The sequence below is a fragment of the Filicampus tigris genome, chromosome 5 (genome assembly GCF_054856515.1).
Source record: "Filicampus tigris isolate MCC_2025a chromosome 5, RoL_Ftig_1.0, whole genome shotgun sequence".
Lineage (NCBI taxonomy): Eukaryota > Metazoa > Chordata > Actinopteri > Syngnathiformes > Syngnathidae > Filicampus > Filicampus tigris.
This window is the reverse complement of record NC_141221.1, coordinates 15,108,954-15,133,620: the sequence shown is the minus strand read 5'-3', so window position 1 is coordinate 15,133,620 and position 24,667 is coordinate 15,108,954. Positions and strand designations below refer to the sequence as shown.

General features: G+C 41.5%; 3 protein-coding genes across 4 annotated transcripts; all 3 read right to left on the bottom strand.

Annotated features, from left to right (window-relative positions):
- On the bottom strand, positions 1–5,030 carry ufd1l (ubiquitin recognition factor in ER associated degradation 1). Its single transcript, XM_086032107.1, has 12 exons — positions 4,846–5,030; positions 4,501–4,633; positions 2,773–2,805; positions 2,556–2,677; positions 2,307–2,437; positions 2,159–2,231; positions 1,428–1,496; positions 1,254–1,322; positions 1,125–1,175; positions 962–1,050; positions 722–806; positions 1–629 (listed from the first exon to the last, which is right to left on the bottom strand). The coding sequence occupies exons 1-12, from the start codon at positions 4,846–4,848 to the stop codon at positions 555–557; spliced, it is 933 nt and encodes a 310-aa protein (XP_085888233.1). The 5' UTR covers positions 4,849–5,030; the 3' UTR covers positions 1–554.
- Positions 5,031–6,048: 1,018 nt separating this feature from the next.
- dhx37 (DEAH (Asp-Glu-Ala-His) box polypeptide 37) lies at positions 6,049–20,373 on the bottom strand. 2 transcript variants are annotated; one of them, XM_086031817.1, is made up of 27 exons: positions 20,216–20,373; positions 19,858–19,963; positions 19,622–19,791; positions 19,420–19,532; positions 18,969–19,332; positions 18,248–18,396; positions 17,655–17,747; positions 17,477–17,573; positions 16,837–16,950; positions 16,538–16,754; positions 15,314–15,412; positions 15,158–15,225; positions 14,937–15,072; positions 14,777–14,853; positions 12,954–13,186; positions 12,664–12,775; positions 12,483–12,589; positions 11,818–12,006; positions 11,568–11,692; positions 11,371–11,487; positions 9,617–9,789; positions 9,432–9,546; positions 8,139–8,276; positions 7,954–8,048; positions 6,612–6,685; positions 6,430–6,527; positions 6,049–6,335 (listed from the first exon to the last, which is right to left on the bottom strand). In XM_086031817.1, exons 2-27 carry the CDS (start codon positions 19,955–19,957, stop codon positions 6,259–6,261), a joined length of 3,450 nt encoding a protein of 1,149 aa, XP_085887943.1. In that variant the 5' UTR covers positions 19,958–19,963; positions 20,216–20,373; the 3' UTR covers positions 6,049–6,258. The 2 variants fall into 2 exon arrangements, with proteins under 2 accessions (XP_085887943.1, XP_085887942.1); XM_086031816.1 differs by lacking the exon at positions 20,216–20,373 and adding an exon at positions 20,087–20,215.
- A 468-nt stretch (positions 20,374–20,841) lies between these two features.
- gp1bb (glycoprotein Ib platelet subunit beta) lies at positions 20,842–24,635 on the bottom strand. The gene is made up of 2 exons (XM_086032093.1): positions 23,301–24,635; positions 20,842–22,116 (listed from the first exon to the last, which is right to left on the bottom strand). The coding sequence occupies exon 2, from the start codon at positions 22,091–22,093 to the stop codon at positions 21,470–21,472; it is 624 nt and encodes a 207-aa protein (XP_085888219.1). The 5' UTR covers positions 22,094–22,116; positions 23,301–24,635; the 3' UTR covers positions 20,842–21,469.
- Positions 24,636–24,667: the final 32 nt, after the last annotated feature.

Here is a 24,667-nt window from a genome sequence, read left to right as displayed (position 1 = left end):
TACTTTTAATAATCCTTTATTCATCTATAAATAAAGAAAAAGTAAACACTTATAGATCCTTAAAATAACTCAGGAAAAATTCAAACACATTTCGTCTTATTATTATTAAAAACAAGTTTCCAAAAATATTGCACCCATTTTGACACAATAATGGGCCATAATGGGATAGGATAGCAGGTGGACTGCAGATATTTAACAATGGAAAATAGCAGGCAAACGTAACCTTCAAGTAAGAGGCAATTCAAATCCAAATAATGATGCTTCAAATGTGAATCTTGGTCATGTTTTGGTAAAAGAATTCAAACCAACCGCTAACACATTTGAGAGTACAAAAATCACTGCTGGCAGCATTTTATGGATTTCAGCTTCAATTGAACAAAAAAGGGACTGCCCCAAGTACAAGCCTACCACCTCAGCACAACTGCAAATTTCAAAGCCTCTGAGACGTCAACGTCCCAGTGCACCTGAAAGGTTTTCTCTTTGCAGGTGTAGGTGATAAAACGTGTGTGTGTATTTGTGCACGAGCCAACAAATTGCTTCTTTGCTAGAGCCCGTCATGGCTTTCGGCCCTTCTTGCGTAATGACTGCCCTTCCCCGGAGAAGGCGATGAATCTGTTCATTGCGTCGTCCTGGGAAGTAAAACAAACATTTTGGATTGCAAAACCCTAAAATACAATTCACATTTAAACTGTAATGTGCTGAAACATTCCGCAAGACGTACATCCTCAGGCATTCTTCTCGGCAGGGGCCTTGAGTTTCTGATGAACGTGATCCGGCCAACTTTGAACTCGTAGTTGGGGATCCCTCTGCATGACAAAACAATTATGATTGGCTAGATGGTTTTTTTTGATTGGTTAATCAGTTGATTATAGACTGATTCATCAATTGCACAGACTTCGGGAAGGGATCCTAAACTAGCACTATCCACAGCGGGTCTACATTGAAAACGGTCTGTTTGAACCTGATAATGTCACTGGGACCCAGAGGAGCAGGGCTGGGCTCGATGCCTTTGGTTTTACCATCCAAGCGATTGCCAGAACCAGTGAAGGCCTGAGGAGAACACACACATCGTCGTCAAGATGAAGGCGTGAACACACGCGTCAACCTCATTAACAATTACTCACTCGGAATCGCGTGTCCATATCGGCGTACGTGCTGGGATCTGCATCCTCCTCCTAAGAAGGTTAAAATACAAACATTTTGTGGAGCAAATAAAAAATGTACAAGCAGGCAAGTTCAAATGCGGCCCATACGGTCGGTTCTTCTTGGTGCTGAGGCCGGCGTTCAGGCTCCTTGTAACCCAGCGGTGCATCAAAATCCACCTGGGAGTGGCAACACGCATTCAAAGTGGCACCGAAGTATACTTAAATCATAAGCTGGATGTAAAAAAAAAAAAAAAAATAGAGAGAGAGAAAAATCATACTTACATTCATGTCACACTCGATGATGGATACCGCTTTGGCTGGCTTGGTCTCCATTACTCGCAGCTCATAAATCTGAGAAATAAAATAAATAAAATCAAATCAATAAACATACATATCGTCGCTGTCCTGTTAAAACCACTTATGTCCAATTTTGGGGGAAAATACATTATTTTCACATCAATGCGATGTCTGTAACGCGGAAACACCATTCACGTAAAAATAAAAAAAATCTTAAAAATGGAAAAAAGTGTTTTTCACAGGACAGCGATATATATATATATATATATATATATATATATATATATATATATATATATATATATATATATATATATATATATATATATATATATATATATATATATATATATTTTTTTTTTTTTATTAATGGGGAGGTATTAGTACAATAAAATGAACGCACAACAAAATGTTAATGTAGTCCCAAACATGTATTATTGCGTTGAAATGTTTAATGACTTAATACAGTTTGTGTAAAGTTCAGCGCTCGGTCCTAGTTCACTGTACGTGAATTACTTAAGAATATTAGCAATCTTATGTATCTATGAGCAAATTATGCACACAGTGCATCCCTTCGTCATAACCCCTCTGGATGACCTCATCTCGGTTAAACAGAGCAGAGAGTGTATGGAAATATTCGACATGTTTCAATAATCAAGGCACCGCCTGCCTCATCTCATTGACGTCCTTGTAAACATAGTCATGGATCTGTGTACCTTTTCGTTATAGTTGATGGCTATGACGTCACCAGTGGTCAGACATGCAAAGTTCCTCAAAGCATTCTCCAGGCTGAAAGAGGGTACAATCAGGACTTTAATGACACATCACAGGATCAGTTGGGTGTTGTGCAGTCCTGTTCCTTACACTGCTTTGGGGTTTGTAATATCCAAAAAGTCAGGACTCTGCGGCTGGAACTTGGAGTAGGTGGCCACCATGAGGTTAACGCTCTCAACCTGGACCAGACCACCTTCCTCCAGCAGCAGATTCTGCATCATCTGAGGAGCGAATGAAGATCACCTTTATACAAAGTATGCTAGGAATGCATTTATGTATTAAAGACAATAGCTGGTGTTCCCGCGAGGTCGCCTCATCTACATTCTCGGTGTGTCTCACCCAGTGCGGCAGATAGCAGATTCCCTCATCTGCCACGAATTCAAGAACGCCGCAGTGTGTCATTCGGTCCGAGTTCTTGTTGGTCAGCTTGAACAGCATCGGATAGGTGATATTAAGTCTGCCTGCGGAGGTGGAAAACATTCAGAGAGTTAGCAATTATGTGAAAAAGTTCATTAAATAAGGACATTTTCAGTGGAAATGTTGGTTAAACACTTACTGAGTTGGTCAAGCGCTGAAGGTGGCATTATGACTGTCAAAAAATAAATCACAATATTACAAAAAGAAATTTATATTTGCAAACAGTACTGGGACAAGTCAAATCGACGCAGGCACTGGGGGAACATGCAAACTCCACACAAGAAGGCCAGAAGGCCGGATTCAAACCCACAACCTATGCACTGTGAGGCGGCTGTGATAATTATATTCTTGCCACCCGGGTCACCCAGGGCTAAAACAATGAAGTTCAAAATATTGCAAAAATAATCCTAGAAAAACATTTGACAAAAAAACGCAACATTTTAGGTGGAAAATGTAAAATATTATAAAAAAAAATACTAGCTTCACTGTCACTCTTTTCTTTTGTTTTCTTTTCTTCCTTTTTTCCGCTGTTGCTCCGAATCTCAGACACACTAAATAGCAGAGGTGAGCATTCCGTCAGATTGACGGAAGGTCCGTCAGTCCATCACTGCATCCGTCAGTATTTCAGGCCAGCTCATGTGGGCCCAGTCCATGCCTCATCATTGACAGTCAATTGGCGGCAAATTGCCACATCACACAGAGAGACGTCGCACAAGCCGACACACAGCCAAATAAAAGAAACCAATTCAAATACAAACAACAGACACGCCCGCACACACAGCGTGGTGATTGGTGAAATAAAATCAATATGGGACAATGTCATTACAGTCTGTGGGACCGAAAGGTATACAACACTTTTTTCTGTGTTTGGCTGCGTGTCAGGTGTCCAGCAGCTATATGTGACGCAGTGCCAGTCAATTCATTCTCTGTGCCGTTTGGCTGTCGCCGACAACTCAGGCCGGCCTGAAATATTGACGGAGGCTCACCCGACTGATGATGCCCACCTCTGCTAAATACAATAGTAACAACCATCAAAATCTGAAGCAGTAACACCATTAGTCTGAAGTCTTACCTTAAACTATTATATTTTTAAACAGTGTAGATTTGCCCTCTCTCCATTTTCAGGATGTCCTTGAGTTACGACGCTCCGGACATACCAGTACATCATTTTATAGCTCTGAATGGAGCGCTGGGCACTTGTTTGTGCCACTTAATCAGTACCAGACGTTTTACCCTAACGTTTGAAAAAACATGTAAATAAATTCCTTGGATTGAGTGGCTGGACTGTGAAAAGATGTCTTTGGGATGGAATAAGTTAAGAGTATGTGGTCATGTGGCACAAGAAGGCACGCTCCGTTTTCGACGTATTTAACGTTTTGACATTCGATGTTTAAGTATAGAAATGAGGTGTTTTTCATCCAAACATTTACTGTAATTATGACTTCACTACTCAGTTAATGCAGCGTTTACCAACCTTCAATGAGGCAAGGCACACATTTTACATAAGCAAAAATCTCATAATGCACTACCAAAGATATCACAAAAACAGAATGCACAGGTTAGTTATGTACATGTTTTAGTTATGTAGCGTTTAATTGTTCAGCCTGTCACTATAGGTTGCTGGCATGGACAGATTAACAATTTGTTTTGTTTAATTTGACAGTAAACCTCAACTGAGAGTGGCATAAAAAGCTTGAAGGCTCTTTTGGAAGAAGTGAGCAAAAACTCGTAAGACGGGTCATTCGTAAGTCAAAGTAGCAGTGGATCTTCTGTTTTTTGGTAGCTTTCCCTGTACAGCCAACACATACCGTATTTAACAACATCACCATGTATCTATCATATGTCATCATCTATAGTTGCGGCTTACTTTTGCCTCCCTTTTCCACGTCGGAGCGGTCGTTGGGACCCGCCAGCATCGACACAGAATAGCATCGGTACTGAGTGGAAAAGCGGTTCTGGAAGCCACGGGACATCGGATGGTCGAAGGCGTGGAAGGAAAACTGTGAAAGGCAAGCAAACTTGTTACGACCCGCAACACGTTGTCATGGGAGAAACTGTTTAAAAAACGGTGGTTTGTTCGCGTTAAGTTTCATGATGACGGTGCGTGTTTGGCCGTGTTGTTGTTCGGAGCGGCAGCTAGCTTAACAGCGTCGAGTTGTAGTAGTTTTGACGGCTTCGTCAGCGGCGACAGATGAAAGCATTTGTTACTTACCATGTCGACGTGGTCGTCTTTGTTCCCTCGAAGCAACCAAAACAAAAATACGATCTTATGTTAGGCTATTTTGACATTTACATACAAGCCGAGTAGTTCCACTGTTGTCTTCCGCCCAAACCGGAAATGCAGGTGACGTAGTCGATGACGAAAGTGAGCTAACCAATGGTCAGCTCGTAGCGTCACATAACTTTCTACCCAAAAAGTTGTTGCTTTAAAGTATTTACAGTGTGAATAGCTGACCAATACTGCAGTGCTTAAACAGAGGAGGTAAAAGTACTCACACTCTGTCCTCTGTGTTATACTTAAGTAAAAGTACTTGTGTGAAAAGTCTCTGATCAAAATAGTACTGACTCACTCTTTTTGTTTTTTAAAGGGACAGTACAGATTAATGGTCATATGTAAATAAAACGCCGGCTTATTTCCAACTTCAATTAGACTGTTTTACCTAAGTAAACGTAAAAAAGACTGAAAAGTGCAAAAGAATATTTACATGCAATACCATTTTTTGATAACCTGTAAGACGAAGTTAAATCTTTAAAAAAATAAATCCACCATTAATGTGACCTATAAGAACTTATACAACCTATACAACTTAATTGAACAAGTCTGAGAGAGAAAGGAATAGTAAACTGAGAGAATGAGGTTGCACAAGTGTACACAACCGCTTAGAACTATGACTGCCAATCACATTCTAACTCAGCACAATGAAAGTGCCTATAATTAACTGCAAATAAAGGTCAGGTGTTCTATTAAGTTATTGATGACATTTTTGTAGTCATGTCTTCCAGCACAAGACATGGTTTGCAGAAAGCTTCCACAGCATGAGAGGGATCACCTGGTTCCGAGGTATCATTGAAAAGGGCACCAAATTATTTCCAAGGTAAATATACCATGGAACACAGTGAGGAGGACAATCATAATCAACTGGAGAAAATATGGCACAAAAGTGATTTTACCAAGAACTGGACTGCCCTTCAAAATTGATCACAAGATGAGAAGAAACTTGGCAGGAAAGCTGACAGCAGCATTGAATGTGCTCCAGGTATTTCTGGCAAGTACTGGCTGTTTAAGAGAGGTGACAAACCGTGGCAAGACTTTCGTTTACAAAGAAAAACATCCAAGCCCAATACTGGGAAAACATGTCATGATTTAAACTTTTTGGCCAAAATTACACACGTGCTCTTCATAAAACACATACACAAGTGTTAATATTTTAATGAGTCTTATGAAGACCAAATCAGATGTACATAATTATGATAGAAACACAATTCAAAGTAATCTGAACCCTAAATGAGGTATTTCCTATTATAAAATACATGCACGCAGAGTTTATAAAACACAAGTGAAAACAGTCATTCATTGACAACCAGCGGATGAATGCAGGGCTTCTTTTCTTTCAAAAGTTGGCCTTCATACTGGAGGCCATCCTTTGGCAACATCCTGATGCATGGCCTCGGGTAGCCACAGGCAATATGCAGACAACAAGACTGGGAGGGAGGGGGAGAAAACAATAAGCTTAGGGCGAAAAGTTTTTGAATAAAATCGGACAATGAATCTTTGGTAGCGATATGAAGTGCGTACATTTATTGTCGGTCTTCCACAGGGAGAGGAGAGCGTCTCTGCAGTCGACTCTCTGCGACACCAGAGCTCCTAGCACAGCTTCTGTCCTGGGCTGCAGCCTACACCACAAAGAGAGAAGTCAGACTTTTTTTTTTTTTTGTATTGGAAGCTGTGCGTGTGCGTGCGTGTGAGCAAGGACTTACTTGGCCCATGATTTCATCATGATGGAGGGGTTTGACAGCATATGGCCCCTGTGGGCCTGCAGTTTAGGACACACCTGCAGAGCACACAATGAAACTTAGACCACAGACCACCACCAAGGTTTATACGTCATCTGTAAAATCAATGAAGTGAATTGCTCGGGTCTTCCCGGCTAAAAGCAAGCGGAAAAAAATGAGAAAAATGCAACACAACCTACAAAAATAGTATATTATACGCATCTGACGTTCGATTTTCCATGGCAATATAGCCATATTGAAATTCGAATTATGATATTCGTCACACTTTTGCGCAGCCATGTTACATTATATCTCCACGTCACTCAACTTAATGCTGCAATAGAAGCCCATATTGGCTCTATATTTGCACATTATACTCTTCACTAACTGTTGTTTTGTATTATTATGCTTTGAATCCAACAGAGCCGGGAAACTCATTTGCTTGCACCGTATAGCGCAGTGAAGTGTGATGCAATGAAAATAGATATATTCCATTCTATTGAATGTATATTACCGCTGAATATATAATGTGGAGCATATCTGTATGAACGCTATGCTTTATGTTGTGACGCTGCAAAAACAATACATTTTTATCATATTAGACAAGAAAGAGATGTGATTATTTTTCAACTGGTGTCTAATGCCCATTATGAAACAATAGGGATTTGTTTTGAAAAATGCGATTTTTCATGAAGTAAACAGTGTGTGGATTGTCATAAGAAATGAACAGGAATAATGAAAAAAAACAACAACAAAAAAAACAACAGGCAGTAGACAAAGTGGACGAAATTCAAACAATTCCAAGTGTCCATATGTTTACTGTGTAACTATGCACATCTAATTTGCAGTACTGTATATAGTAATTTACAGTATATGCCAGTGTGACTACAGTCATTTACGGCGAATAATATACAATATCTAATTCATAAAATGATGACCAATCATGGCTCAGCTTCAGAAAACAGCTGTGTTGTGATTGGTCGTTACCTGAGCCCTGGCCAACTGTAATGTCATTTTCAGTGGACAGAAGTGACAAAATGGCCGCCCCCTGAGTTGGCTAAAAAGAGGGTCATTTTGCTGCTTAACTCATATTCCACAAATGCAATATTAATCGGAATGTTGTATTTATGCTAGTGGAGCTGCATAGAACATATTCTTCAAAAAAAAAAATGTTTGGGTTGACTTTAAGTTTCACTCAAACATTTTGCCACAAATTCCTTGATGTGGGAGAAGCCGCAAAGAGAGAGGTTCCTAATATTGATAAAACAATATTAAGTGATGTGATTGAGCAGATGTAAACATTGTAAATCAAGTCTGTCTGTGGTACCTGTCCTTCCAGAATAAACTGAGCAAAGAGTTTGTATCTCTCCAGACCATCGGGATACTCCATCTCCACTGCAGGAAGCTGCCAGGCCACTCGGACTGCAACGCACCAAGTGTGCAATTCGTGTCAATAGCGGACAAAAGACAGGCCACGCAGCATGAAAGGAGACGTCATCGGTCGCGGCTTACAGAAGGTGCTTGAGCGGTGACACCTGATGCTGCCCGTGGAGGAACAAAACCACGGCGGCGGGGACTCCAAAGGAGGACCAAGATGGCAGTACTGAGGCAGGAGCCGAGGGACCCACTCAGCTTCGACGGCAGACACACCTGACGGGTTTGCAACAGTAAAATTAGCAATGAAGTAAGAAACCAACAGGCAAACAGGCTTGGATGGGAAATTTGGCTCTTAGACTAGAAAATTCTGTACACTTGCACAATCTAATGCAAGTACATTTTTTAAAATCTTTACAAAGAGTGGAAGTAAAAAACAACTGAAATAATGTGGTTGAATAAGTAAGCACCTCTTAAACCAGGGGATGATAAATTGCCGTATTTTCTGGACTATAAGCCGCACCTTTATATAGGCCACGCATACTCAATTTTAAAAAACTATATAAGCCGCACATTTATAAAAGCCGCACCTATCTTTGTTGAAAAATTTTATATTTCCTGCATTTACAGAACGATTTTGAATTGTAAATGTACATGTATGTATCTGAACAGGTTCTTTCCTAACAGTGCCTTTTAACACGGGAGCAACTTTGCCGATTAAAATGGAACAGAACCAAGAGAAAATAAACAGTACTCTTCATTTCACTACCCGCTGCCACTTCAGTTTGTCAATTAACTTCCGCACACCACCTAATTCCTAACCTAGTGCATAGCGCCCTCGCCTGTTGAACTCCTCCACCTGCAGTCACATCCTGTTAATGGCAATTGTGTTGTATTGTATTATAACTCTGGTTAGAGTGCCCCTAGTGGCGGAAGAAACATCCACTTAATAGCCGCACCTTTATATAAGCTGCATCGTTCTAAAAACAGGGGAAAAGTAGCGCCTTATAGTCCGGAAAATACGGTAACCAATTACATTCAAACTCATGTCAAATGGGAACACACACCTGCCACCATTTTATCTTATGTGATTAACCCCAAACAAAGTTCAGATACTGTTCTAGTAGGCTGTTCCTGACAATTCTTTTGTTGAATTTGAAGCTTGACGGTTTTGTGCCGACACTGACTGCAACTGTTAATAATTTCCTCCCCCTTGTCTAAGGCCTGAGTTCCAACTGAAAAAACATAGACCCAACGCATGATACTGTCACCACCATGCTTTACTGTTGCTACCGTCTTCTTTTGATGATGATACATTTTGGAATTATGGCCATAAAGTTACACCTTGATTTCATCAGTTTCTCCCATGCGTTTGGGGAATTTTGCTATCCCACTGTATATAACAGACAAAAAGCAGGCGCGCTGGCTGACCTTTCATGTACATCTTGGTGGTCTCCATTATTTCCTGGTAGACGACAAACTCGGGCAGCTTTTTGAACAGCGGTGATGTCGGGTGAATGAACACCGGGTCATCCATGAGTGGCGTCTGTGGAGAAAACAGAGGGTAGAAACTGCGGTAGCACAAATGTTTTCCGTTCTGGTTTTCTAAGGCTCACCTTGTAAGCATCCTTCCATTTGGGATCTAAAAGTTCCTCCGCCTGTACTCTCCTCGCCAGATGGTCACCGAGGCCTGCTAGAGTGATCTGTCGCAAGCAGACCACCTGGTGCGCCGTAGGGGGACACATTTTGGGGTCGACAAACACTCCCATATCGGGGCACACGCTGTTCACTGGGAAGAAAGATAGTATCATATCATGTGTTTGTGGAACTTCACGTGTTCATAAACACTGACCAGAAAGCACATTATGACCACTGGTGGATTTCAATAAATTAGAAGATCATGGAAACGTTACCTTATTTCACAACTTCAATTAAAAAAGTTAATTTAACATATTACATACTATAGATTAACTACAATCAGATTGAATTATTTCATTTGCTAATATTTTTCTAATTTTGATGATTATAGTTTACAGCTAACAAACACCCCAAATTCACCATCCTAAGATTTTAGAAAATCACATAATCAAAATTAGTTTGCTTTGCATGTTTTGCTTATTATACCTCCAACCACTAAGGGGCAGTGTTTTCATTGTTTACTGACCTGAGCCGAATGGGGGCGGGTGGCCAGATTGTGGTTTCTTGGAGTGCACGTGTCACTGATTAAAGGGACGGTGGGGCCGGGATGGCTATGTTTTCACTAACGAGTTCATTTTATATATTTTTTTATCAGGAAATTGAAAAGAGTTGTCATTTTCCATTTTATCAATAAATTTGGGCGAAATTAGGAAATAAGTGACTCCATGAATAACGCCTCTTGTTAATGAGGAGAATGGCCGCGCCCCCTACCGTTCTATCCTTGTTCAGTCGGAGTCACGGGAGTAACCGAGTCCAAACTCTCCATTGGAAATCATTGTAGTTTCGTTGCTTACAACGTCCAAAAACGGTGATCAATTGGCACCAAAATTTATGTGGACATCCCTACTAATGACCACTACAACATATCAAAAGGATCAACCTTTCCGTGGCTGATTTATATGAGAATGAGAATGAGGGGAATGAGGAAATGTGGAAGTGAGCAGAGCTACATAGATTTATGATGCACATTGCTTCTTTGCTATAAAAAAATAAAAAAAAACTGCTTCTTTGCCTATCACAGTTAGGACGGGCGAGGCATTTAACACCAGTCAAGATATTTACAGAGACTGAAGTGGGAACGAGTGGACGTGCACATTTATTTGGATGAGGAATCGTAACAGCCGAAACGGTACGTTCCAATGCGGCAACACTCGGCTGTGCAGTCAGCCTCCTCGCTGGAACTTTTTGTTTTCTCCACAGACGCCACTCATGGCGATCGGTCGCTGTTTTCCACAACAGAACTACAAAAGCGAGCAATATTTCCACGCTTGGCTCCCTCCCGTGACGTAGACCGCTGAGATCAAAAACATAACATAAGCCATGCCTCAAAAAGGGGCGGGGCAATTTGTCGTAAACCTAATCACAAAAAAGCCCATAAATCGCTACAGAGTCTTTTGAGGTGAGCATTTTAGTACTGATGTCATTTTTAGATGCAAACCTATTATATAAGTGCCAAGCTCATCCAAGTGTCCCTTTAAGGGGTGTTTTTTGTTGTTAATTTGGTTTGTGGATAAATTACACGTGACTTTTCGCGAAATTAAATGTCAATCATTATTTCAATTGAAAGAGTGTTCTGTTGTTGTTGTTTTTTTTATGTCGAGTACAAGAAGTCAAAATTAAATAATCAGTAACCAAAAGTGTATTGAACAAGCCCCTACATTAATTTGAATACCTGCATTGGTGAGTTGACTCCTGAGTCGGCGGATCTCCACCATAGCTTTGTACCTCAGGCCATTCTCCTCGCAAAATGAGGGCATGCAGCCAGCGAATTCGCACGCACCAACGGCACCTGACCTCATACGCACACATGTGGTGTAGGTTTCAGGCAGGTTCTTACCAGGGATGCCACCTGAGACCAAACAAACTTACCCAGCATGACCATGATGTCACCCAGCAAGAGTGACGGGCCTTGCCCCGCCCACAGCCTCCTCATTTGGGCCACACGAGCACGACGCTGGGAGAGCTTGGAGCTCTCGTCTTCGCTACCTGCAGGTCTGAAAAAAAGAAAAAAAAAAAGAAAAAGAAAAGAAAAAAAACATCCCATTAAGAGGTCCCAGGCTCCTTGCACCTAAAACCTTTGAGAACCTCTCAGTTAGTTCAATTAGTTTGTGCTCCTCACCTGTTGAGGTCTTCAAAAATCTCCCGGACTGTCATGGCGGCGACCACGGCGATGACGTAGGGCAAACACTCCTGCTGCTGGCCCAGCGCCAGCATTTTGGCGTAGCGCGGTGCCACTGGGAAAGAGGCCATAGCCCTGCCCAACGGAGTTATGGGGCAGCTCAGCCTTGCTCGCTCCATCTGTCTCACACTGGAAGACACTGACATTTCAAAAACGGCACAGCCGATGGAAGATTATAGGAAAACAACCACGATGTGTGTAATTTCCTATTAGAAAAAAAAAAAATGCAAGCATAAAACGTGATCTATTGCTGTGTCTGTGTTAGACGCGCCTTTCAGAGGTGGGCCCAGGTGATGTCAGCGAGTGTGTGAGTGTCTGTTTGTGAGCTGCGGCTGACAGCAGCTCCTGCATGTACGCGCTCATTGGGTTTATGTGTATTATGAGATTCAATAAACAGTTGAAATGTGCACAGGTGACTGTGGTTCTCCTTTCCAACATGTGAAAGCGTTACAGTAAATTCTGTATGCTGTAAAAATGCATAAACAATGGCTTTAAAAAAAAAAAAAAAAAAATCTGCAGTATTGCAGGGGCGCAAACACTGAAGTGTGATATAGCGGGGGAACACTGCATTGGCAATGGAATGGAACCAGAGCTAGGACAATTACCTCCCAAGGCGAGGTGGCTCTTTGAGAGCTCCTAAGGAGACCAACAACTGCTCTGCTGCCACAAGGGCCTCAGTAGAAGGCGGAGTAGGGAAGGGGAAATTGACCACCTGCAGACCAGACAAATGTGAGCATTTTCATGCTCGTTTTGCTCACAGAATTGAGATGGCGTGCCGCAACGGACCTTCTCAATGTTGAGGTCCTTCATCTGCAGGACCAGGTCGTCCACAGGCCTGCGAGTGATCTCGGCTTCTGAGAACTGACTGAAGTCACCAAAGACTGCAGATGAGTACAACCTGCAGGAGAAAGATTGCTGACCTTTACTGATAAGCCAAAGCACGCAAAGCGTTGCCTTGACTTACATGTTTCAATTCATCCTGTGACCAGCCTCATAACTCAAAACACATCTCTCAAATCACTATCCCCGTTGAAATGAAAAGAAATGCCACTCATTCATCGAAGGCCCACAATGACCTGTAACAATGTCCTGGCTCCGTTCGTCCCGCTCTGCCCGCCCTCTGATTGGCTGCCGCCTGCGAGGTCCATGTGACCTTGAAGGAAGACACGCCCGTCACGCGGTCATAGAAACGCTTCTTCACCCGGCCGCAGTCGACCACGTATTTGATGCCGGGGATGGTCAGCGAGGTCTCAGCCACGTTGGTGGCCACCACGCACAGACGAGTGCCAGGGGGAGGGGGCCTGAACACCTGCACAGACGCACACACATTGTGACATTCAGCAAAGCACTTCAGGCGCGTTAAATAGAAAAGCAGAGATGGGAAGTAACCAAGTACAATTAATTTGTTACTGTCCTTGAGTCGTTTTTACCAGTAATTTGTAATTCACGGAGTATTCATTTTTTAGAATACTTTTTTACTTTTATCCGTTACATTTGATCACCAGTATTTGGTACTTTTTACTCAATACATTTTCAAAAATGGGTCGTTACTTTTGTTTTACATGATGCATGACAATTAAAAAATAAATTAGACCAATGTCCGTGGCTCCGCCAATCATATGAAGCGTCACGCACTTCCCAGCTCCAAGCTGTCGCTCAAGCTATGACATAACACGAGAAAACACTTTGCTACCTGCTACAGACGATCATTTAAATGGAAGGAGAGAATATGTAAAATGATCAACGGCGTGGAGTGTCGACGTTGAAATTGTCAACAATTATGAGCTCGACTCAGAACGAGCCGGCGCCAGTGAGTCAGCGGCTGGCTGACGGCCAGCCGTGGCCTTATCTGAGAAAACATATCGAGGTAAAGCTGAATGATGACTCTTTAGTTAGCTTGGCCCTGGCGGTAGTTTTATACTGTTTGAATGAAACAGCAGTTCATCAATAAAAACGTGATTTCAAGAGGTGGGTCTACCTGCAACAGTGACAACCTTTCAAATTAAATAGCCTTCAAATTATATGACATGAGGAGGAAACATCCGGTAAAAATACTTTTGACTTTTACTCACGAAGTACATTTTAGAGCCTGTACTTTTTGACTTTTACTTGATAAGTATTTGAATAAGTACTTTTATGTTGAACAAAGTCATTTTTTATACAAGTAATTGTACTTTTACTCAAGCACAGAATGTCAGTACTTTTCGCATCTCTGTAGAAAAACCATTGCAAGGAAATATACTCTTCATATGATTCAGGTTTTCGGCGTTAATTAATGATATACCGTAATTTGCCGGACAGTAAGCCGCTACTTTTTCCCTAGGTTTTGAACCGAGCGGTTTATATAAAGGTGCGGCTATTCTGTGGATTTTTCTTCCACCACTAGGGGCGCTCTAACTGGAATTATAATACAATACAACACTATTGCCATTAACAGGATGTGACTGCAGGTGGGGGAGTTCAACAGGCGAGGGCGCTTTGCACTAGGTTAGGAATTAGGTGGTATGCGAAGTACAGCATTAAAAGGTGGACGTTAACAAACTGGAGTGGTAGTGAAATGAAGATAAGTACTGTTTATTTTCTTTTGGTTCTGTTGCTGCCGTGTTAAAAGGTACTGTTAGGAAAGAATCTGCTCAAGTACATAAATGCACAGTTACAGTTCAAAATCGTTCTGTAAATGCAGTAAATATCTAATTTTTCAACATAGATAGGCGAGGCTTATATAAAGGTGCGGCTTATATATATGTTTTGTTTTTTTTCTTTTTTTAAAATAGAATGGGTACGGCTTACATAAAGGTGAGGCTTATAGTATGGAAAATACAGTAATTGAATGTCCGTGATTTAATTGAGGTCAAGCTACAGGGTACAGATACACAAGAGTTAGTTTGGTTATGTTCACCTTAGCCTGTTGCTCAGGAGCCAGCAGCGAGTAGAGCGGGAGGACGTACATGGGGATGGATGGGTCGGCCTTCTCCTCTATGGAGACAAAACACAACCTCATGAATCATTTGATGTATTCCACACGCCTCTCGTGTGGCGAAATGCGCAGCGAGGCTCACCTGTGTCGCCAGGATCATCTCCAATGTCCAAGTCGGAGCCCTCGTCCTCGTCCTCGGCGATATCCGCCTCTCTGTCCTCGTCTCCTTCGTCCACAGGCTGGGCAGAGTAATTGTCCAGGTCGATGCGAGGCAGTGACTGCAAACGGAGACAACGCAATGCTTAATAATGTAATCACCCATCCGTGCGGTTAAATGACAGACAACACAACAGTGCAACATACTGCGCTCTTCTTCTGTTTGGCCCTCTTGAATCTGTTCATTGCTTGAGAGATGTTGGCCTCCTCATCACCTGGATAGAAAAAAAATGTCAAAATTAAACCCAAACATACAAAGTTGTTTATGTTTGAGTTGTTTTAGAGTGAGTGAGCTATACTCACCAGTGGATGGGACGCCCTTCCTCAAGGGGAAAGCTTTTCTCAGTTGTCTACACAGGCTGTGAACCTCTGCCTGGCCGGTAAGAAACACCAGAATGCCCCCTGAAGTATGGAGACAGGAAATTGAGTCCACAACTAGAAGCATCAGAACTCCACTAGGTGGCAGTTTTGACTTCAAAAGTTAACGTTGATTTAACCCCCTCCTGGTCTGTTTGTTTCCTTGGAACAACAAAACTGTTAAATCAACATTTTCATTAAAATAGTTTTCATTCATTTCATTACTGAGAACTCAAAATGGACCCTACAAGAAGAAAGACAAGAAAAAGAAAAAAAAGAAAGAAGGAAGAAAAAAAAGTTGTAGTCATGGCAACTAACGTGTTACCGAAGTTTGCTACCGTCGCTAACATGCCGGCTTCCCAAGTGACAAGTATTTATTTTTTAAATTTTGCAGTACCAAAAATGGCCACAATGTGACGTGGGATTCTAGTTAAGGTAAACTGACATTTTAAACTGAAAAGAAAAGCTTTTCCATACAGTTAGAAGTGGAAGTTCTGAATCCATCCGGAACTCATTGGCTGCCGTCAACACAACGAGGAAATGGTCAAATAAATATTTTTTTAAAATGCGACTTCACTCCGGAGCCACTTACGTTTTTATCTTCTTCATTTTTTGACTGGTGCGACTTATATTTCCAAAGCGATTAACAGTCGGAAAAATAAAGTAACCTAAAAAAATTTTGGAAGTATTTTTCTTCTATAAGACGGGTTGATTTGACCTGCAACATAACAGCGGGTTTGGAAAAAAAGCCAACTGAATTCTTTGATGACAGAGTGGAACTCTATTCAAGGGGGATATGGACCGAGCACAACTGTGAATAACTGACTCTCCCATAAAAGTGATAATTCCCTATATTAATAGTTAAAACCATTAATATACAACTGGCAAGGTTACGGCCAACAGTAACCAATGTCACAATAAAAGAAAATTAAAGAATAAGTACACATCCAGTACTATTTTGCCACGAAAATATAAACATTTTTTTTAGACTTTACAGAAAATTGTGAATAGAAACGTTCTTCTGTGATTGATGAAAAAAAATAAATAAAATAGGTCAATTTATGAATCCTGAATCGCAAACATACGAGGGTCCACTCTATTTTATTTCCCATTAACATGCCTGGCTCCTCGTTGAAAAAAACAAAAACATGAAAATCTTTGACAGGGCACCTGAAGGCAGCATGCGGTGGATCTTGCAGGTCTTATGAAACGCCTCCCCCGTGTAATTGTCCAGCGGGGTACGTTTGTTGAAATGAATGGCGACAGGAAACTGGCGAGCGTCCACCTTGATGACGGGTGGAGGCGTCTTAAACAACTTCAGGTTGTCGGTGAAGTCCTCCACACGCAGAGTAGCGGACATGACCAACAGCTTCATGGGCAAACCTTTCTGAAGATGCGCCAAACCGTTGCTTAACATTAACACTCTAGGCAATTTGAAAAAAAAAACACACTCACGCACTATATGTCACCTTGTTTCTTAGGGGAACTATACGAGAGAGCAGCCCAATGAGAATGTCCGTGTACACGCTTCGCTCGTGGGCCTCGTCGATGATGATCGCGCTGTAACGTAGCAGCAGGAAGTCCTGATGTGAGAAAAGGGAATAACGGGCTAATTCAAGGACATTTCCTCCTGTCCAGATGAAGTTTCAAGCCTTAAAAATTACGGATGTATTTTTTTTTTTTGTCATACATTAAAACATTTATCATTTTAAAATAGAACTCAATTTTACAAGTGTTTAAAGAAGTACTGTGTGATACACTTTGGTAAACTTTGTATTAAAGCAAACGACTGTTGACAATGTTTGTAAAGGCAATTGTAGTTGGATCAATATCACTGTTAAGTTGCTTTAGTGTACTCATCAGAATCACTCAGTGATGAAAATGGGGCAGAATCAATACAATTGTATTCATTTGTAAAACATAATTAAAAAAATGTGTGGAAGCTCGACCAAGAATTTACAATGTAACATCTACGTAATACACTGAACATGAAGTGCAATGCAAAATCTCAACTCTTGGTGAAATGAAGACGTCTCAAAGTAAATACTGTAGTGTATAAACGGTAGATAAAAAAAAAAAATGTAATCTGTTTATTAGCAGAGTTTCTACCTTCTGGATCTCCTTGAGAAGAACACCGTCCGTCATGAACTTGACCTTGGTCTCATCCGTCACATTGCCCTCATATCGAATCTGATAGGACACCACGCTGAACACACAAACGCAGACGTCACTCAATCGGGGGCCGTCGTTTTAAAGCCGCTGAAGACCTACACTGTGAGAGCGTTACCGTGTGGACAGGTTCATCTCTTTGGCGACTCTGTGTGACATGCTGACAGCTGCTACTCTTCTTGGCTCAGTGATGCCGATGATGCCGGTGTCACTGGAGGAGAGCAAACGTTTTCACTGCCGGCGACATTCAAATGTTTGAATGGGGACTGCAATCATTTCAGAGGCTGCATTTAAAGTGGAAATCAACCCCAAAAATGTTTTTGCAAAAATATTTTCTATGCGCCTTCAATTGTTTAAGCAAGGCATTCTGATTACTATTGCGTTTGTGGAATATGAGTTCAGCAGCAAAATCCATCCCCTTTTCGCCATCTGAGGGGGCGGCCATTTTGTCACTTCTGTCAACTGAAAATGACATCACAACTACTCAGGGCTCGGGCAACGACCAATCATGGCTCAGCTGTTTTCGAAAGATGAGCCATGATTGGCTGTTACCTATCCCCTGGGTAACTGAGATGTCATTTTCAGTCGACAAAAGTGACAAAATGGCAATATTAATCAGAATGCCATGTTTTGTTTAGTGGGCCTGCATGGAAAATATTCTTCTTTGGGTTGACTTTCCCTTCAAGCAACATGCACTGAGGACCGACTCACTTGGCGTAGCCGGCCTCGTAGAGAAACTGAGGAACTTGTGTTGTTTTCCCACTTCCTGTCTCTCCGCAGATGATGACGCAGGGGTTTTCCCTCACAGCCTCCATGATGATCTGCTCCTCCGCCAACACCGGCAGCTTCAAACGAGCCGCCTGCGCCCACAGACACAAGATCGGGTGTTGACGTGACTGCATATGAATAATATACTAATAACACCTCAACTGCCAAATATGTGCTTCTTTGTCCGTTAGTTAGCTTCCCTTTCACGGAAGACGAGGCAGCACTGATATAATTCTAGAAGGTGGACAATTAATGCCATAGAAATTATTCATTGATTCTGAAAGTGTGGTACGTGTGCCAATAGAAGTTAGGGTGGTTCGAGTGAAGGGGCCACCAACGAGGTGCCCGGGGTCACCAGGTAGCGCCCAAGGACCACATGAGTAGCCCGTGGGTCCGTTCTAAAAATAGCTAACCAGTGATGGGATATTGTGATTGCTTAGGAATGTTGCAGAAGTGCAGATATGACGTTGGAAGCTGGTAAAAATCAGTCCTTAAATTCAGAACAAAAAGAAGGAAAGAGCAGCAGGGAAAAAGTGGGTCCAATGGCCAGTGTTTAATTAAGGGTCTTTTGTCAAAAAAACAAAGCTATATGTGGCCATACATTTTCTGCACATAAATAATGCATAATTATACTTATGCATAAATAGCATAATTATTGACAAACCTGCATTTTTGGTGATCTGTCAACCGGGATGAAGACGGCCGGCTGTGACTTCCTCGTCACGCCAATGGACATGGAATCCTCAGTCTGTGCCTCTTCCTGCTTCTGCTGGTGTTCCTTGTTCACCTCCTCTTTTACCTCCTCACAGGGAGCACTTGTTTCCTTACACTCACTTGTCACCAGGGTTTTGTTCACTTCACTGTCTTCCTCTTCTTCCTCCTCCTCCTCATCACTAGTTGAGCTATCACTCATGTCTTCTACTTCCTGCTCATCCTCTTCTTCTTCTTTCCATTTTCTCTTCCTGTTGGCCCCGCTGACACTGCTGATCTTTGGTCCAGAAGCTCCGTCTACAACTTCATCGGGTGACCTGAAAAATGCAGAGGACTAAGTCATCTAATCACTAGGATTTGCACCCCCCCCCCCACACACACGTAATTTCTTTGTCCAAACATACTGTTTAGTGTGGAAAAGTTTCTCCCCTGTGCCCAGTTTGGATGTGGTGTAGAGGAGCTTCAGTTCAGACTCTGGAACCTGCACTTCAGCCAGTCGTGTCAGGATGTCAGCTCTCTGCACACAACACAATAAATTCCTTGTGAATCAAAAGGGCGAAAAGTCAGAGAAGACGACATTTGGGGATGGAAGTGTCGCCTTGTCACCTGAGCTTTCTTCTGCTTTCTCTCCAGCACTTTTTCCAGCTCCTTCCTCTGCTTCTTGGTGAGAGGCTTCTTTTTGGAAACTGGAGTCACTAAGGACTTCTTCTTTTGTGCTTTGCAGGCCGGGAGCACCAAGGCGTTGCTCTCATCGACACCCTTTAGTCTGGTCACATCTACGGAAGAAATTGCCATTAAAATAAGCCCAACGAAAGCGCACTGGTAATGTCATTTTCAGTCACCTAATTCTACAACAACATCAGTCGTTCCCCCGTTTACTGGTTGTTGAGGTTCGCTCTGTTGCCTCCCTCTCCAGTTGTGCTTCTTTCTCAGTTTGCCCATCTCTACCTGGGGAAGGGGAAACCAGTACATGCACGCGTTAATAATTGGGAACATGTTGAACCACCTTACGTACAATACATGTTATTTAAACTCCCACTCGCGACCCAAAATATAATAAACTGTACAAACCGTTTGTTTCCACTAAGCAAATAATAACATGGAGCTGGCCACACTTGGTATGGTAGCGTCGCTCAAATCTCACGTGTAAACAGGAGTCAGTCCTTTCATTAAACGTATTCGTAAGAAATATACACTCACGCTACACAGGTTCCGCTTCAAGCAAAATTAAATCAACGGTACTAGGGACGAGAAACGTAAAAATAAAAATGAACGCATCGTTTATTTTCTCAACGAAAATAAGGCAATTGAGCTATTTAGACATTTTCGAGTAAATTTGGAGAAACTTCACTTGTAAACACGGGTGAGTCCATCCATCAAATGTGTCCGTACTGAAAACATGTACTGTATACGTACATGCCAGAGACAAACTACTACAAGTGTTGAAGAATTAGTGGTATGCATAGTGGTATGCAGATCTCCAGCTTGTAAATGACAGCTAAAATGCTCGTTTTGTGTCTGTTGCCTCACACATTTTTGTTTCGGCTGGCCCATTGTATTCTGGTGTGCAGTTCAATTTGTTGTTCCGTCATGGCTTTGGTTTTGATACGACCCCGTGATTGTGCATGATGTGCCGACTGGTGACTTGCCTGCACCTGTGATTATGTGACTAAATTGTAATCTATTCTGCTTACTGAATTAAATATTTTCATTTCTCTCTCTGACTCGTGAGCGCCGCAAAATGTATTTTTTTTACGTGTTTTGTAAATAAGATTCTTTGGGAAATTCAGCTTTACCCGATAACAACAGTTTAGGAAAACATCAGGTTCTGTTAATATGACTTTATTAACAATATAACAAAAAGTGACAAAATCCCATTGAGTGACCAATGTTAAACACATTAAAATACAATGCAGGACAACTTGTACTGTATCATGCTGGTGTCAGGCCAAAACCTTGCACTGTGCCTCCGAATTTTCAGGAGACCCCAAATTTGGAAAGTTTGTTCAACCTTAGCATTGCATCGTGAAAGAGAGCATTTTCAACACTTTCGATTGGTCAATAATGTGCGTAACACCCATGTGTGTGGACTGACCAATAGTATAGATTTTTGAAAAAATATGAAATTCAACGAAATGTGACTTAGGAGGTTTTGGCCCAACGCCAGCTATACGCACATTGGTATTGGTCAATTTTATCAATACTTTATTTATGACTCAAATCGTTTTGTACAACCTGAATTCCAAAAACGTGCATAAATTAATTGAAGATTTTAAATGTCCACAGGTGTGAATATGAGCTTGCATGGGTTCCAGGCCAGTCAAGACCATAATAGGGTCAACAACCATTAAAATATTTCATGTTTATACAGACATTTTTAAAAATCCCTTTGTATGTTAAATACTTCTGTTTTTCTTTTTCTTCTTTGCCATTTTTGCGTTGAACATAGCAATTTCAATTGCTCCTGTCAGTTAAAGGCAAATAGACAGTTTCCCTCTGAGCCTCCCCCGCTGTGAGGCTCTCCTCCTTGGTCCTCCTGGCCTCCTTTGAGAGCTTCTCAAACCTCCTCAGGAATACGATGACGGCGGCCAGCAGCATGGCCTGCACCAGCACAAACACAAACAGGAAGGCCTGCGAAATCAAAGCCAGGTCGCAGTACCAGTAGTGGCAGGATCCCAGCACCTCCTCCTCGGTCAGATACTCCACCAGCCTCCCTCTGAGGTGGGGAGGGGAGCTGCAGTTGACCTGCGGTTGGGCCAAGGGACTTCCGCCAGGCCGACGTCTCAGCCAGGCTCGCAGGTAAAAGACGCCACAGTCACACGTCCACGGGTTTCCGTGCAGGGAGACGTGGTGAAGGGAGGAGAGTTTATCCAGAATCCCGTTCGGGAGGGTAGTCAGCCGGTTGTTGTGAAGGCGCAGCTCTGTGGTGCCAGCAGGGAAGATGGTGGGAAGGTGGGAGGAGGTGAGAAACCTGCTGCTGCAGTCCACCTGGCTGCCATGACAGGTGCAGGGATGGGGGCATGCCAATGTGCTTTGACTTCCAAAGATGACAAGACAGAGAAGATGGAGCTCCTTCATCCTCAAGAATGACTGAAGAGCAACTGAAGAGAGAAACAAGCTTAATGGTGATGATTCTCTGTCATCCAGGTCATGACTCTATTGCAAAATCAGGGTGATGCAGGTGCCAAAGCCCTAACTAAATTTATGACAAATATGACGCAACAGGGCAGCACGATGCACTAGTGGATGCAAGATTGGCTGTCGACATGGACATATCGGACAATATGACTGTAACGGGCCTTTGGGGTCCTCATCGGAATCGCACAGTCAGCAGAATCATGAAACTCTGAGGTCTTGAGTGGCCAAACATTTGACCACATACTAGTACAATGATAAGTCTCTTTACATGTATTTTTTCTTTATTTTTATTCAACCTTTTTCATTGCGTTTTCATGATTTTGGCATGTCACACACCCAATGCTTTTCTGCACTCTGAAAACTGCTGGGTCAAAAATTACACAAATGTGGTCAAAAATGTAATCGACCTGCTACTTGGGTCAATTTGAACTGACTTTGGAAGATTTGGAAAAAAAAAATGGGGGGGTGTTTTGTACAAAAAAAAAACAAGAAAGATCTGTCAGATTTACCCAAGTAGTGCGCCGGTCCAATTTTTGACCCAAATTGGATTATTCCTGACCCAGTAGTTTTTTGAGTGTAGTATAATAGAACAATACTCAATCAAAAATGTTTTATATATTTTCATTGCATTTTTAACAGCAAAACATCTACTTGATTCAATAAAGACATGCAATGAAAAATCTCTACTTTTTGGGGGCAAAATGGAGAAGTCATGGACGTATCTTCTTGTGATACTGACATTACATAAAATAACCAAGCATAATTTGTGTTTGGTTGCCCATCTATTGATATCACAGTGGACTAATATTTAGCAAGTTTTCTTCAATTCCATAGTTCAGGATTCAAATATTGGCTCTGGCCTTTGCCTTTGAGTTTGTACTCCGACTTCCTCCCACAGTCCAAAAACAGGCTCTCTGAAGACTCTAAATTGTCCACACAATTTGTGTCAATGTGAGTGTGAATGCATTTTTGTCTGCATATGTCAAGCGATCTTCTCTTGGGACCCTAAGAGAACAAACACTATAGAAAATGCATGACCAGATGGTGCAATATTAATTCGTTTTTAGAATTGGATATGACTGGCCTTAGTTCTGGATGCTACCAAGTACTCCATTTATTTGGTGAAAAGCTAATAATTGCAACTTACTCTGAGTGTTGTATGTCGTCCCTCTAGAGGCGTGTTGCTCTCGTCAGCTTCACAGGGAGTGTGATGATGCCGGCTGGCCCTCACTGATAAAGACTTCTAACAGGATGTGTGCTGTGCACTATCTCACTTTATGTTCATGCTAGTTCATCTCCTAATAGGCTGTTGGTCATTATTTTACGACTACAGCAAATGTTTAATTCACCATTTTTGTAAATTTTTACATTCCCTCCAAAGGTTGAAAATCAAAACGTAGAGCTTAATCGATGTAGATCGACATCTAGTGTGATGACGTAAGCAATTTTCAGCAATATTTTATTCAGTTGGATTATTGGTACGTAAATACAACTAGACACTACACTAGGTTCACTTGCACAAAATAATTACATTACATCCAATGCAAGCGCTGCATCAAAAGTTTTTTGCTATATGAGGTGATAGCATTAGATTGTGCAAGTATTGTGATCAGTCTTTGTACTCGTAGAATAACTAGTGATTTTTAAATTATTTTATATACTGAATGGAGTGGTTCTCAGGTTTTTTTTGGTTTTTTTTACACCAAGTACAACCTAAAACAATATTTAAATCTACAAGTGCGCCATCATGACCAAAATTAAAATACAGTAGCGTATTAGGCCGTTTACCAAAAGCAGTACAGAGGTTTGATTCCTAAAATGTATATTGAACATTACTGTAAGCCACTGTAACATCATGCACAGTTTGAACATTAACACTGCGCTCCAAAAAGTTCTTCAAAGATTCAATCAAATGTATTGCAGCTCAATTTTCATTAAAAATTTCTCCTAAACAAATGGGTCTTCACGATGAAATGCAAATGTTTCGAACATACAACTGAAATGTGGCTGGGCAGTGATTCTTTCCCATGCCACTAGAGAGAGCCGAGCACAATCTGAGAGTGATTCTAAACGTGCATATATTTTTTTCTCGTTTTTAAAAATCTTTCCTGCTGACTGCAACAACACATTTTTCCACGACTTTTTTTTTTTAGAACTGGAACATAACTGTTGAACTGACCATGAAACTTTTTGTATACAGTAAAAAGTGAATACAATAAAAATGATCCTACGCCCCCCCACCCCAACAAAAACTTTTCAGAATCATATCAGTACAGTACTAATATTTTTAAATCAGTCTCTACGGACATCCCACATCTCTCTATCCTAAAGTTAAAAAAACACGCGAAAAAAAATTTTAAACTGAAAAAAATTTTAAACTGAAAAAAATTTTAAACTGAAAAAAAGAGAAAAACTATTCTACATCATGTATGTCTTTTGAACAAATAATTGTCAAACGAAAACCAAAACTAAATGCTCACATTTCCCAAGTCTTACAGACGTTATTATGTATGC

What these genes read in the sequence shown, in the direction of transcription:
- ufd1l (XM_086032107.1), bottom strand. An exon ending in ATATGGACACGCGATTCCGA is followed by an intron (nt 1,051 to 1,124) that starts GTGAGTAATTGT and finishes TGTTCTCCTCAG; the next exon opens with GCCTTCACTGGTTCTGGCAA. An exon ending in CGAGAAGAATGCCTGAGGAT is followed by an intron (nt 630 to 721) that starts GTACGTCTTGCG and finishes TTTACTTCCCAG; the next exon opens with GACGACGCAATGAACAGATT.
- dhx37 (XM_086031817.1), bottom strand. Translation starts at nt 19,957, where the DNA reads ATGGGCAAACTGAGAAAGAAGCACAACTGGAGAGGGAGGCAACAGAGC. An exon ending in CTCCTGAGCAACAGGCTAAG is followed by an intron (nt 13,187 to 14,776) that starts GTGAACATAACC and finishes GCGTCTGTGCAG; the next exon opens with GTGTTCAGGCCCCCTCCCCC. An exon ending in ATTTTTGAAGACCTCAACAG is followed by an intron (nt 11,693 to 11,817) that starts GTGAGGAGCACA and finishes TCTTTTTTTCAG; the next exon opens with ACCTGCAGGTAGCGAAGACG.
- gp1bb (XM_086032093.1), bottom strand. Translation starts at nt 22,093, where the DNA reads ATGAAGGAGCTCCATCTTCTCTGTCTTGTCATCTTTGGAAGTCAAAGC.